Source organism: Amblyomma americanum, chromosome 4 (assembly GCF_052857255.1).
Source record: "Amblyomma americanum isolate KBUSLIRL-KWMA chromosome 4, ASM5285725v1, whole genome shotgun sequence".
Taxonomy (NCBI): domain Eukaryota; kingdom Metazoa; phylum Arthropoda; class Arachnida; order Ixodida; family Ixodidae; genus Amblyomma; species Amblyomma americanum.
In genome coordinates this window covers 81526992-81542230 of record NC_135500.1, presented here as the reverse complement: position 1 = coordinate 81542230, position 15239 = coordinate 81526992, and the positions used below count along the sequence as shown (strand labels likewise).

Genomic DNA, 15239 nt, shown 5'->3' with positions numbered 1-15239 from the left:
CCAATTTGGGCCGTAAAAGTTTTTGGACTCTTTGGAAGGTCACTTTTTTTTTTACCTCAAGGCGGTAGGTGCCCGGTCACCATGAGGTATGAAATTGTGAGCTGCCGAGTGCTGACGTCATGGCCACCATGTTAAGAGGGGGTAGGGAGACCACCATCTGCCGGAAATAAAGTTTTTCTGAACTGAACTGAACTGAACTGAAGCCGAACCATAAGTAAATATTTACCTAATTAGGCGATATAGGAGTCTAACATGTTTTACTCATCTAGAGGATTCCAAATATCTAATTAGTTCTATGATGACCTCATTAATTACTGAACTATAAGCGATTGAACATATTATCATGACTAGTTAATTACGACGTCACACAATCAGTGACCTCACCAATCAATCACCAATTCGATATACTAATGACCTCACCAATCAATCAGCACTTTGGTTGCTATATCAATTTACCATGGGGGCCGCCATCTTGAATTCCTCGGACTAAATTTCGTGCCGAAGGGAGGTGGTAGCAGACCCCAAGAAATCGAGAAACGTGATGAATAAGATCTAACGCTCTTAAAAAAAAATAAAGGCAATTCAAGACAGAAGCTACTGGAAAAAAAAACGAAAGCAAGTGGGTAGATTTGCCAGACGGAAACAACAGCGAGACTACGCCTCCAACGAAATGCTGCCCGGAACTAGCCCGCGGAGCTAGACGTTAACACTTCATTCTGACACGATGCGTCTATGCCTACCGCAATAAAGAGGTTCCGAGCAATCAGCGCATCAAGCGACGTCAAACATGGCTGACATAGATACGGGTGTTTTCTTTTTACTTGGCAATATAAGGTCATCATGCGCCAAACTCGAGTTTGGCGCATGATGGCCTTAGTTGCCTGTGTGCCATAAAACACTTAGCGTTGCTTCCAAAGGATCCGAAGTTCAATCCTTTGCGGAGCTCCCCACAGACAGACAGAAAAACTTTATTGAGCAAGTGAGTTTTAGACCCAGCTGGGTCCCTGGGCGGTCCCGCACTGCATCAAGTAGGTCATGCTGGGACATGACGTCGGCAGCCCGAGTCACCGCAGCAAGCTGCGATGTCGGGTCTGCAGACATAAGTGCAAAGGACAGCAAGGACCAGTTCAGTGCATAGCGAGTGCCCTGAAGCTGCATTCACTGCGCCACGCGTTCTTTGCCTCACGCTTGGCAACACACATGCGCTGCGCAGTTACTTGGCGTTACTCATCCGCCAGCTGCTCGCATCGCAGCCGCTTTCTGTCTCCACAGGTGTCCGTCACTCCGGCCTCTGCCGCTCACGCCGGTCGTCTAGAGTTCGCCTGATGTTCGCACACCTCCCTCGCCGCCCGCTCGCCGTCACAGGGGGAGGGCCCTTGGCACTGGCCCCGAGGAACGCGGACACGGGTCCTTTACATAAATGTTTGCCCCCTCTCTTTCTCTGGAAACAGCCGATACCGCTCGACAAGAGGCGGCTCTTCACGGACGAATATCAAACGCGCAGGATCAACTTTCCGCGCAGTTGTGCGAAACCTACGTCACAGTTACTCTGGCGATGAAGTATATACGCTTTATCAAAAGGCCACATGAAAGATGCGAGCAGTGTGTGCCGCTGTTGCCTCGGGCTTCCAGCAGCGCTGTTGAAACAGACTTCGATAAAAGGAATGAATCCTTACACTTTATCGCGCAAAATAAACTCTGGCCTCTTGCCCGGCGTTATCGCTGCGTTTTGGGAAGGCGTTCCTGTACTTGGCGGGCACGGCTCACGAGGGGTATCTTTTCTCGGAAGAGAGGGGCGTACGGTTTCCACAGTGCAAAAGGAGGGTCCAATGCGGCTCGCCCTACTAGCAGGACAGTTGAGGGCCGCCTGCCGAACCCACCCAGTGAAGCCGGCAGTCGGCCTGCGCTGCACACGAGCTTGCTTTAAATGAAGGAGGAAAATTTCCAGAAGGCAGCTGCATGTGCCTATAACGGCATGTTGGCAAGGCGCGACTGGCTCAAGAGAAGGACGTCACACAACACTGACGCCCACTTCGAGTGAACATGCGAGGCTATATACAGCCCAGCATGTTCACGCAAATTTTTCTGCAACCAGCAGCGCTCCGATACAATGGCCTGCAGCTGGGCCTACGTAAGCAGGGTCACCGGAGGTTCCGCAAGGGTCGGGACAGTCCCGTTCGAAGGGATCACTCCTGCCGTCGGTACACGAACCGCGTCCCATGGGCACAGGTAATCTATGGGAAACAAAGCGCAGGCCACGCGGCCAGCCTACATGAAACGCCGTGCGGACAGACTGCGCGCTCTGTCACACTGAACCTGCAGCCTCGCGGAAGTGGTCCTTTGATTCGGACGTGCACAGGTCCACAGGCAGTTCAATTCAAACACATTTAGTGTGGGGGTGGCCGCAGAGGGTTAGGAGTGGGGGATTAATAGTGGCCGGCTATCGCAGATGCGCATACCAAACTCCCGAACGCGTCCATAGTCCCTCTATGCCCTCCGCGCGGCCGAATGCAGGCATCAGGTGTCAGTATCGAGGTCCTACCTGCATGCGAAGCATCTGACTGGTGGTGGTGCTTCGGGAGGGGCGTCGTGTTCCGAGCGTCGGGCCGTTAATTCTGCGCCCACGGCGGCGCCAGCGGGCGACGACGTCGTCGCTGCAAGCATACTGTCACAGAAGTGGCGGCATCTTTTAATTCACTTATGTTTATAAAAAAAAAACTGCAGTGTCCGCGTTTCTTTAAACATAGTATGTCGATGCAGCCTCTATGTGTCTCTGGAAGAGCACTGGTACGTGCACGCTGTTTCAGTTGTAGTTTCTTCTAGTCGTGCAACCCCTTCGTACTGCACGTGCGGGGGCGTACGTGCTGCTTGTTCTGTCTCTCTCTTATTTTTTACCAGCTCAAAGTCACCCCTACTGCTGTCAAAGTCTTGAGCTGCTTCTGTGTATTCGTAATTTTTTTCCTACTTCAAGATGACGGCCCCCGGGTTCGAACCCGACCGCGGCAGCTGCGTTTTTATGGAGGAAAAACGCTAAGGCGTCCGTGTGCTGTGCGATGGCAGTGCACGTTAAAGATCCCCAGGGGGTCGAAATTATTCCGGAGCCCTCCACTACGGCACCTCCTTCTTCCTTCCTTCTTTCACTCCCTCCCTTATCCCTTCCCTTACGGCGCGGTTCAGGTGTCCAACGATATATGAGACAGATACTGCGCCATTTCCTTTCCCCAAAAAACCAATTAAAAAGATGACGGCCATACAGTGTCAAAGTGTGGGTGCCTTTACGTGACTCCTTTTTTTGTGTGTGAACTATACTTGGTGCGTTTTTTGTGCTTTTTTTTGGACACCGACTCTGTGCGTCCGCGAGAGCTTTGCCCGCTAAAAGGGCCCGGAGAGGCACGAGCTTCAGTGCGCTCCACGGAGGGAAAACTGCCGCCACGCACTCCCGGGACCCCGAGCCGCCGCACAGCATCCTTGAAGCCGCCCAGCCTGCGTCTTTGTGGATGGACTCCCCGGTAGCTTGTATGTTCGCTCCATGCGGGAAAAGCTGTTACGGCAACTTACGGGGAACACTGAAATATCCGTCAATCTTGGCACCTCAGTGCGAGGATCAGAAAACGCGCAGGTTCCTTCATACGGGTTCCAAAAATGCTAACCCACGAACAAAGGAGCTCATGCGGTGTAATTAGGCAGGCAATGCCAATCACCGATAATGATACATGGAAGGTAGTTCCACCTCATCAGTAGTCAGAACGAATGAGGCATTAATCCAATTTTTTTAACCCCGAAGCAAAGAGGCAATAGGCTCAACGGAGCTGCGAACGCAATGCTCACAATTATTTGGACAGCCAAGGCTCCCCAAGGGCACAACTCTAACGACTGCAGCAAATGAGGACTCGTTGCAAACGGAACCATATCATCGTGAGACAACAGAACGAAATTTCTTGCAGCATTCGGAGAACAATGGTCTACACCTGAGCGATCCAGCTCATAGGATGACTCTTACTCAAAGGTTTGTTCGTGAAGATTTCGCAGTGGCTCCCCGTGCGCAGATCTCACCTCAGCTCGCATCTTAATATTTGAACTTTCCAGCGCTGAAGAGGCCGGCCCTCTTAGCAGTCGCACATTTTGGGACCGTTCTACAATCGCACCGCCGATTTTACATTGGGTGAAACGTAGCCCTAAAATAGACTATACAAAGAAGCGTTTGCAGCAGTCATCCAATCGTGGAGTCATCGCTGAGAAAAATGTGTAACTCTGAGAGGTAATTGTGTTGACAGGTCGGAGATGGACTTTTCTGGGTGCGCTAGTTTGGTCAAATATAAATTTCGAACCTTAAAAATTCAACTTACGTCGTAAAATCGCCGTGCAACGCGCGTCCCCGTCACGGTGATACGACTCGGTTAAACATGTTCAGCACAGAATTCACAGCGCGCAAAAACCACAGCACATGAATCAGAACACGAGCATCAAAATTCCAAGTCGGCCAAAGTCAGGAATCGGTTAGTGGCTCAGTGGTTAGCGCGCTAGGCTACTGACCCGGAGTACCCAGGTTCGAACCCGACCGCGGCGGCCGCGTTTCGATGGAGGCGAAACGCTAAGGCGCCCGTGTGCTGTGCGATGTCAGTGCACCTTAAAGATCCCCAGGTGGTCGAAATTATTCCGGAGCCCTCCACTACGGCACCTCCTTCTTCCTTTCTTCTTTCACTCCCTCCTTTATCCCTCCCTTACGGCGCGGTTCAAGTGTCCGTCGAGATATGAGACAGATACTGCGTCATTTCCTTTCCCCCAAAACCATTTTTTTTTATATATATTGGCCCCGCCGCGGTGGCTCAGTGGTTAGGGCGCTCGACTACTGATCCGGAGTTCCCGGGTTCGAACCCGACCGCGGCGGCTGCGCTTTTATGGAGGAAAAACGCTAAGGCGCCCGTGTGCTGTGCGATGTCAGTGCACGTTAAAGATCCCCAGGTGGTCGAAATTATTCCGGAGCCCTCCACTACGGACCTATTCGTTCCTATCTTCTTTCACTCCTTCCTTTATCCCTTCCCTTACGGCGCGGTTCAGGTGTCCAACGATATATGAGACAGATACTGCGCCATTTCCATTCCACCAAAAACCAATTATTATTATTATTATTATATATATTGCGTGCCATCTTAACCCATCACTAAACCGCAAGACCATGCACTTCATGTTACCTGCTCTAGCATAAACATTAATACCAAAGCATGGCTAAACGTGTACGCTGCCCGTTTGTATTTCTTCCGTGAGTAAATTCCAGAAAAAGATGATCAACTGCTTAAAAAGTCTGCACTTACGACAATTTTGCACACATTTCGCGAGGGATCTCCTTACCTTATTGCAGCTAGACTTTCGTATTATCTATTCCATACTCCGAGTAACAATCTACGCATGATGTGTTGTCTGCCTGTTATCTTAAGCAATCAACCAGCACTGCATTTATCTACACCTTTCCTGCAGTGAAAGGACATAGGTGACAATACTCTTAACAGCTGTATGTTTCTGGGTGTGATAATACAAGTCCTCCCCTTTTCTGTGTGAGATCACGTGATATGCTGCTGCTTTCGTGTGACAGCAAACAGTCTACCTTGAAAGTCACATGCTGCTTCCAAAATGAGACTGATAAGTTCCCTGCACACTTTCAGTCAATATGGACTCTTTCTGTGACCCCGAAAGACGCGGGTTCGATCCCGGCCGCGGCGGTCGAATTTCGATGGAGGCGAAATTCTAGAGGGCCGTGCACTGTGCGATGTCAGTGCACGTTAAAGAACCCCAGGTGGTCGAAATTTCAGAGCCCTTCAATACGGCGTCCCTCATAGCCAGAGTCGCTTTGGGACGTTAAACCCATAAACTCATCCTTCTGTGACACAAGTAGCGAAGAGGAAGTAGCAGTTCACTGTAATGAAAGGAAACATATGATACTGGGGGTTAGAGCAAACCGCTGATCTTCCTGTCAGTGACCACATAAAAATACTGTTGGGTGATCAAATAGTTACACTGTTTTCAAGCTCGAAGTGTGTAACAGGTGCAGATTTTATCAAAAATGTGAAGACCACGGTGTTTGCCTCCGGAACAGTATTCAGCTGTGGGAACTAGAAAATGGCACAGGAGAAAAAATTACCAAGACTTTCACAGCCACATGTTTTGAGCCATGCAGGGTGTCTGGCTTTGCATTGCCAAGACTTCAAATTTCTTTAGCGCGGGACTTTCTCTGGCGGGTACAAAACGGCTTAACCATACGCGAGTGATTACACTGTATAGAAACTAACTCAGCTGCATGCATCCTTCTGATCACGCATGTACTTCTAAAGTGCCCGGCCATTGTGTCAGACTACAATAGCTTAGTGTGTATTATCCACAAACATGTCATGTTGTGCTTATCACAGATATCTCATACAACTGACGGTACACGTTGACCTTGGCAAAATGTCAGCCATTAATGCACAGCTCATACATAAATGAGTGCCCCAGCAACAAAGACAGTTGCCAGCGTCCTTGACAGAACTTTTGGTTCAGGTCGTTACATGCCTTAACCTATACCAGAAAAGAGCAACCACTTTGAAAAGGCTCCTGCCATCCGCAGAACAGAACTTCAGAACAACTCTGGTCCGAATGGAATGTGCAGTGCAATAGGTATGCATACAAGCGGACCCGTGGCATTTATATATTGATATACCTTGTTCGAAACGCTATAAAGCCGTGTGCACTGTTAACTCCTTTATGGATTCAAGCCAAGTGCGCATTTCTTCTCCCTTTTCAGATGAAATCTTGCCCTTCTCAATAAAGAAATGGAGCAAAAAAATATCGCGTTTCCACCGGTGGCTTGGTATCATAATAATAGCCGCTGCAGCAGCCAACGTGCAACGTTTTTTACACGAAACAGTTCTGCAGTCTGACTGACAACAATAAATCATGTAGTGAACTTCGCTAACTCTGAACTACCAAGTCACGTGTGCGAAAATGAGGCTGCAAAGCCGACTCTGATGCAAATTACGCGCATAATCGCACGGCTCGTGCCACAACGCTGGCGCGCACAGCAACAGCCTTCCTTCAGTCGCACTGCAGAGTTCGCAGTCGGGGCGTGACGGCATAGTCCGCTGAGGGTAGGCAACACAGACCCGCGTCGGATGTGCGAAACACGAAGCTAACGCGCTTCATACACATACATCAAACGAAGTTAGTTCAATTAAAGCAGCATCGACGATATAAATCACTGAGTTAGCCTGTCTGTGCGATCTCATTGTCAGTTTGAAAAATCCACTAGCGGCGCGTGTCCATGTCTCATCGCAGGGTCACGCCAGCCGCAGTGATCGTGTTACGGTTTCTTCCGGGCACAAAGCGCGTTCCACGAGTTACGCCAACCGCGCTCAGGTGATGCTTTCCCGCAACCGGCCGCAGCACAGCGCGCATAGCGACAGCCCCTCCTCGCAAAGTGGCCGAACGCGGAAGCCGCAACTTTGACAGGCTGTGCGGCGCCGCTAGCCCAGCACGATGAATAGCGTGCGTAGTGCGTGACGCCAAACCCCAAACCCAACTGAGTAGAGCGGCACACGTGATCGCGCCGGCGATCAACTCCTGCGACGGCGGCACACGCTGCTTCGGCGCCGGCTTCAAAAGTTGCCGGCCGGCGTCGCTCACCTTGCAGACCGAGCCGAGACTCTTCTGCTTGCTGGGCCGGCCGATGAGCCGCACCACCAGACGGAATCCTCGCAGGGCCATGCCGAGACCAGTGTCAGCCGCTGCCGCTCACGGCCGCCCGAATCCGTCGACGCCGATGAACACGCCTGACGACAGCGTCGATCACAGCCAGCTCTGTAGCGACCCTTCAGCGCCCTTTACAAAATCATGCTAGCCACGCGACAGCTGCAGCAGAAGCGCGACTGATTATTGCGCCGCCGGTGGCGCTCATAGGTGGCGCCAGGCGCCAGCTGCGTAATGAGGTGACATTCTCGAATGAAGCAAAAACAGGAGCTTTAAAGTTATTACTTGATTGTTTATAACGTTGTAAGCAATATTGTTCTGCTAAAAAATGCATACTGTTCTATTTGTTTGAGTTTTTTTTTTCTTAAGAATGCACCTAACTACATCTCACGTGCCGCCATCTTAAGAAGGACCACGCGGATTCAGCGCTTCAGTTGCTGGCGGTCTGAAGCTTGCCTGGAGACTTTCTTGCCTAGATATGTGATTGATTGATTGATTGATTGATTGATTGATTGATTGATTGATTGATTGATTGATTGATTGATTGATTGATTGATTGATTGATTGATTGATTGATATCGCCGTGTAGTTTCGTGAACGTCGTAGTTCCTTTCGAAAAATAATTGCTAAGCGCGTCAGCGCGCACCTGCTTGTTTGTTTTTATTAGAAAATTATTGCCAAGCAACTAAGGACTGTCATCGCAAGGCGCGCCATATACTGCCCACTCGACTAACTTAATTGTACCGCAAAATCAGCCGTCGCGACGTTATGCCCTCACGGTATATGCCGTATGTTTGTTTGGAGACGAACGAGGTCGCAGCGCCCGTTCTTATCTGTCTTTCTGCGCTCCGTTTTATCAAGTCGTTTCTGTGCTGACAGTGTTGAACCAAGACCAAGAAATGATCATTCCATACTCATAGCAGCCGCAGCAGACAGAGCGACGCTTCTTCGGGGGAATACCACGATGACACATCGTTCAAATGGATATAGCTGGTGCAGAGGGCGGCAAGCCCTTAATTCTCAACGCGCTCAATACTCGTGGCGCTACGCGCTCCTTGCAAGGTCGCCCGACGGCGCCAGCGCATATCAAGCGATGGAGGAAAATTAAGCACTACGCTGGGCCTTTAGTTGGTCGCCCATGAGGATTCCGCTCACGTGTGGAATCTCCTGTGCATGAGCGTCGTATGACGATGCATTAATTTTCGCGAGAAAGAAGAAAAAGGGTGCGCACCTTTTATCGCTGTATTCTAAGACACCGATAAAAGCAGAAAGCGGGACCCGAGATTCGCAGCAAGTGAACTTCTGGATGCTAAAGCTCAGTATGCGTTCATTAGAGACGCACCGTTATTGACTTTTTGCCCTGAATTAAAGAAGTCCGTGGGCTGTGCTATATGTAACCGCAAGTGTAGCCCTCCTCCGTAGACGCCTCTTTTCCTCTTTTTTCCGGAACTCTGCTTCATCCCATCCCTCGCGGCGCCGTTCTGGTGTCCACCGATAGTTGTTGTTGTTAGCCTATCAAAAGATAGAGGGTGAGGCAGTTACTTCGTTTTTTTCTTGTAAATTAAAGCACACTAAATTAAATTATTCTTGATCATCGTTCATGACTCACCATTCCCGACTATAAATATTCGCTTACATGTGTTTTTTGTTCTGTTTTTGAGGAAAGGAAATGGCGCAGTAACTGTCTCGCATATTGCCGTGGACACACGAACCGCGCCGTAAGGGAAGGGAGGATAATGCGAGTGAAAGAAGAAAGCGGTGGCCTATAGTGGAGGGCTCCGGAATGATTTTGTCTACCTGGGGACCTTTCACGTGTACTGACGTCGCACAGCACGCGGGCGCCTTCGCATTTCGCCTCCATCTAAACGTGGCCGTGGCGGCCGGGTTCGAACCCGGGAACTGCGGCTCAGTAGCCGAGCGCCCTTTCCGCACCGGCGTACTGAGTCATCCGAATTTCCTGCCATGGACGGCAGACGGCGGCTGTCGTGCTAATGGGACACAAAATGGTTTCGCATTAAAACAGAGTGTATATTAGCTGCTGGAGAGGAAAGACAGGCCGGGGCCATTGACTTGCGCTCAACGTGGAAATTTAGTGCTCGTCTTTCCCGACCAAGATCTCGATCGTTTTGCTACTGGCGTTTTAATTGCCACGTTCAAGTTTCATTTTCCTCTTATAGAAGAGCGGTCGTGCTGTGCTGACGTGTCTCGCATGGGCTCCCGCCTCGAAGCCACTTTCCGGCAGAAAGAGTCAGCCTTCGGGCTCGAATATTTTCGACGACATCCGGGCCATTGTCCAGTGCCTGCTGCAGCCGGATTTTGCCAATCTACGGACACCTAGGCATATTGCCGGCTGACTGCCGGCCTAGCCATCGAGCTCGACCTAGCTCGTCACCTCTCCGCCGGGAACTGAGCGCCCAGGGACCCGCACAGATGGAGTACGCCGTGGAAGGCGAGAAAATATCACCGTCGGAGCTCGAGGCCGGAAAATGGGAAACCATTCTTCGTTACCGCGACCGACAACGAGGCCTGAAGAATAAAGGGCCCGCATCAACCGACGACGAGCCTGCGCAGGGGCACGGCCAAGGCAAGTCTAATTCCAATTTTCCATCGCGAAAGAACGGGAAGAAGCTACTTGCACTCAGCAAGAAAGCCCTTCTCCCGCGCTTACCGACCGACGACTACAAAATCGTCTGCCGACCACAAGGTTGGAATCTGAGGGACTTTGCGCCCGGACTACTACTCTTCTGCGCCTGCGAGGTGGCCAGGCTGCCGTATGATACGGTGAAGAATGAAGACATTATCAGAGTCAATACGGCCAACAACACCTTTACGCTATGCACGCCCGATCGTCAACGGGCGACTGCATACGCCAATATTGAAAAACTGAACCTCCAAGGTCAAACCTACAACGTAACGTCGTACGTGGCGGCGCCCGAAGACTCGGTAAAAAGGGTCATTTACAACGCCTACGCGGGAGACTCGCCCGAAGCGGTTCGCCAAGGCTTCGGAAACCGAAACGAAGGAATAGAAGTTGTGGATGCCCGAAGCATCGGGAAATCCAGAACAATACAAATCACCTTTTTTGGAAAGAAGCTACCCAGCCAAGTAATCTATCAGTGCGGCGTCTTTCGGGTCCACCCCTTCAGGGAGCAACATGAGGTATGCTACAACTGCAGGAGAGTAGGACACCGGGCCGATGTCTGCTACAAACCTACAACGAACCTTTACCGCCGCTGCGGAGAAAATCACTCGCCTCCACCTGAGGGAGAACAGCCAACCTGCCAACCCGTATGCATCGTCTGCAACGGGGGCCACAACACAGGCAGCCGGAACTGCAAATTCCGGCTGATCAACAAGAACAAACAAGGAACGCCCCATGGCAACCAGACACCCATGCAAGGGGACAACGACTCATCACTACACGGACACCAGTCTAGGCCCAGGAAGAAGGAACACGGTGCTACCGGAAAAGGAGGAAGCCACAGCCGGAACAACTCCAGCTCCTTCCCGCCCCTGGGGAACCCTGCAGGGAACGACAAGAGAAGCTCAAGCCGCGGACGCAGCGATAGCCGCTCCAATAAAAAGGTGAGCTGGCCAGCAGAGGCCTCCCAATCTATTGACGCTCGAGAGAAGGAGTTTCAGATCCAACTACACTCCCGAGACAGAGAAATTGCCAGCCTTAAAAAAGAGTTGGCTGACATTAAACGCCTGTTACAAGCGCATCAGGTACAGAATGCCACTGCGGCTAGAATGCCACCCACCGCGTCCCAGGATTCGACCAATAATGCGATGGAAACAGACGCTATTTGCCACACTCCCTCCAACGCGTCCCAGTCTTCAGCCCATAACGCGACGGACACAGACGCCAGAATAGCAACTAAAAGACCGCATCCTACAAAAGAAGGCGAGGAATCCAAACGAAAGGCCGAGGCTTCGGAAGCCGACACCCCGCAGCCGTCGAAAGCGCCTACCAAACTCAGGGCAGACATCAATACTCTGTCAGAGAGAACTAGCGCTATATCAACAGAACAAGCAACCTTCCAAGGCCTCGTTACTACCAAATTTGCAGAGATAGATATTCGCTTTGCAACACTAGAGGGACAGGTATCCCAAATAGCCACCTGCATGCAGCAAATAATGGATAGGCTTACAACTATCGAGGCCCGCCTACCCCCCACCTTGGATCTGTCCACGACGCCACAACCATCTATAACCCAACATGGCACCACGCCAAAAATTTGAAATTTGGCAATGGAACTGCAGAGGCTTCCGCCGCAAGCGGGCCCACTTGCGGCTCCACATCCAACAAGCACCGTCTGTTCCAACCCCAGACGTGATTGCATTGCAAGAAGCTAGCGGCAGGGCTACACTGCCAGGCTATAAAGCATATCTGCCACCTCATTATGACACTAGTAACGCAGCCGGCTCCTTCACAGCCACTCTGGTGCATAGAAATATCACCGCAATTCAACATTTTATAAATGATTCGGAAGAAGATTACACCCTACTTGAAATAGTACCAAGGCAAAAAGGAGGCTCAAATCTCTTCATCCTTAATGTATACAACCCTCCCAGAAACAAAGGCAATGGACTCCCACACTTGTTGATAAACACAGTAAAGCTGGCTGCTAGGGCTCAACTATTAATTGTGGGAGACTTCAACGCTCAACACCCAGCATGGGGATATACCAAAGCAACTCCGAAAGGGAACCTGCTCTGGCAAATCATACAGTCACTAGGGCTCACAACGCTAAACAACCCGAGCGACCACACACGCATGGGTAACAGTGTATGTGTAGACACATCTCCAGACTTATCCCTCTCTAAAAACGTCAAGGACGCAAAGTGGGTCAACACCGGGCAAAACCTTGGTAGTGATCACTTCATCCTTAGCATCACCTTCCCCACGACAAAACTTAAAAACAAAGCAAAAGAAATACGAACCACGGATTGGGACAAGTTCAGGCAACTTCGCGACAAAACAGCTCCAAAGGAGATCTCTAACCTTAGCGACTGGGTTATCTCCCTGAATGAGGATGTCAGCTCCGCTAGCGTTGTGGTGCCAGTTGAGAAGGAGGAGCAGATTGCAGACTCAAAACTGTTACACCTGTGGCAGGCACAAAAAGGCCTCCAAAAACGCTGGAAGCAGCAAAAACACAACAAGCGACTACGCAAAAAGATCGCTGAAATCGAGAGGCGAATCGAGGAACATACACTTACTCTCCAAACACAACAATGGAACCAAATATGTGAAAGCGTCAATGGACAGCTCGGAAATAAGAAGACATGGCATCTTCTAAGACACCTGCTCGATCCAGAACAAACACGTCCCGTGCAACAAAGTCAACTGTACAGACTCATACATAAATATGAGGGTACAACTGAAGACCTAATCAAAGAGCTAGCAGAACGTTATCTAAACACGGATGATAGTACCACACAACCAGACTACCGGGGGACTCCTAATCCAAATTTAGACGCAGACATCAAAGACGCAGAGGTCTGGTACGCAATTGGAAAACTGCGGACAACATCTGCGGCAGGACCAGACAAAGTAACAAATAAGACTCTCAGGAACTTAGACGCAACGTCGATCGCGGCGGTTACAGACCTTATGAACAAATACTGGCATGCAGGCAACATACCACCAGAGTGGAAACACGCGAAAATCACTTTTATTCCTAAAGCGGGTAAGAAACTCAGCACTGAGAATCTACGCCCAATTTCATTAACATCATGCCTAGGCAAACTCATGGAGCATGTCATCCTCAATAGGCTCCAAAACTATGCGGAGGACATGAACCTCCTACCTGAAACAATGTTAGGATTCAGGGCCCAACTATCTACCCAGGACATTCTCTTGCAGCTTAACAAGGACATAATTGAAGCTGACGAGGGAACAGGAACGAAAGCAATATTGGGTTTAGACCTTGTTAAAGCTTTCGACAACGTCACCCACAAAGCCATCTTAACAAACTTGTCAGAAATCAACCCCGGAGAAAGGACGTACAACTACATCCGATCCTTCCTCACTAACAGAACAGCAGTGATAACGGTCGGAACAATAGAGTCTGCCCCAATCAAACTAGGAAGTAAAGGAACGCCACAGGGCTCCGTCCTGTCCCCTTTCCTTTTTAACCTCTCCCTCATCAAAATTCCCCCCAAACTGGCACAAATACCAGACCTACATCACACGTTCTATGCAGATGACATCACACTTTGGGTAACCAAAGGATGCGAAGGCTACATAGAAGACACACTCCAAGCAGCAGTGGACATCATCGAGGCATGCGCATGGGATTCCGGCCTCACTTGTTCTGAGCAAAAATCTGAACTCTTCGTGATCCGTCGTAAACAAAGAGGTAGGCGTACCACGACATCCCCCCCGCAAATAAACGTCTATGTTAATGGACGATCTGTCAAAGAGGTACAGACCATGAGAATACTGGGGTTGTATTTATAAACAAATGGAAAAAATACTGACACACTCACTAAGCTAAAACGCACGGTAGAAGCGACGGCGCGATTACTCCGCCGCATAGCTAACCGCAGACAAGGGGTGAGGGAAAGAGATTTATGCCGCCTAGTGCAGGCCTTTGCGCTGAGCAGGATACTCTATGCCACCCCTTATCTGAAATTTTCGAAAGCAGAAAAGGACAAATTGGATAGCATGATACGGCAGGCCTATAAGGCTGCGTTAGGACTCCCACTAAATGCCTCAAAGGCTTATGAGGTTAGGAATACATAACACCTACAATGAACTGAAAGAAGCCCATTTAATGGCTCAAACAGCGCGATTAGCCAATTCCAGAACTGGCAGGAGTATTCTTACCAGGCTCGGAATTAACTTTCAACCTACGAATAACGATGCTAAAGTAGACTTACCCCGCGCCTATAGGACGGCCCTACTAATCAAACCACTCCCCAAAAACATGCACCCCTTACACCATGAGGGTAGAAGACAAGCACGAGCCAAAGCCTTACATAAGAAATACAGACAGTGCGCTGCAACACTTTATGTAGATGCGGCTGAATACAAAAATACCAATGCCTTTGCAGTTGTGGTTGTGAACGAGAATGGTGACCACATCGTCTCGGCGACAATCAAAACGAAATCCTCTGAAACGGCAGAAGAGGCGGCTATAGCCCTCGCCCTAGCACATACCCAAGGGAGCATCATCCTCAGCGATTCCAAAATGGGTATCAATAATTTCGCTAAAGGGCGAATTACAAACACCTCCCTTAGAATCCTTAACGCAACCAAATTCTCACCAAATTATTCCGAATTGATATGGGTCCCAGCCCATTCGGGGAATCCGGGGAACGAGGCAGCCCACAATAAAGCCCGAGGTTTCGTCGACCGGGCAGTGAATGAGTCTGGCTCCCTGAATTTCACGAAGGACTCAATGATCACATATCATGATCTCACCAATCATTTTAAACTAGAGAGGAGAATTTTCCCCCCTCCAGACAAAAGACTTACTAAAGAACAAGAGGTTACGTGGCGTCGTCTACAGACGAGA

The 15239-nt window shown here is 50.0% G+C and overlaps 1 protein-coding gene across 2 annotated transcripts in view; it reads right to left on the bottom strand.

Annotated features, from left to right (window-relative positions):
* l(2)k09913 (transmembrane protein 53-like lethal (2) k09913) overlaps positions 1-7897 on the bottom strand; it is a 74765-nt gene extending 66868 nt beyond the window's left edge. The window contains exon 1 of one of the 2 annotated variants that reach the window (XM_077661144.1): positions 7654-7897. In XM_077661144.1, the coding sequence (XP_077517270.1) occupies positions 7654-7734 (81 nt within the window). In that variant the 5' untranslated portion in view covers positions 7735-7897. The remainder of the gene's footprint in view (positions 1-7653) is intronic. The other variant, XM_077661145.1, reaches the window with a different exon arrangement.
* Positions 7898-15239: the final 7342 nt, after the last annotated feature.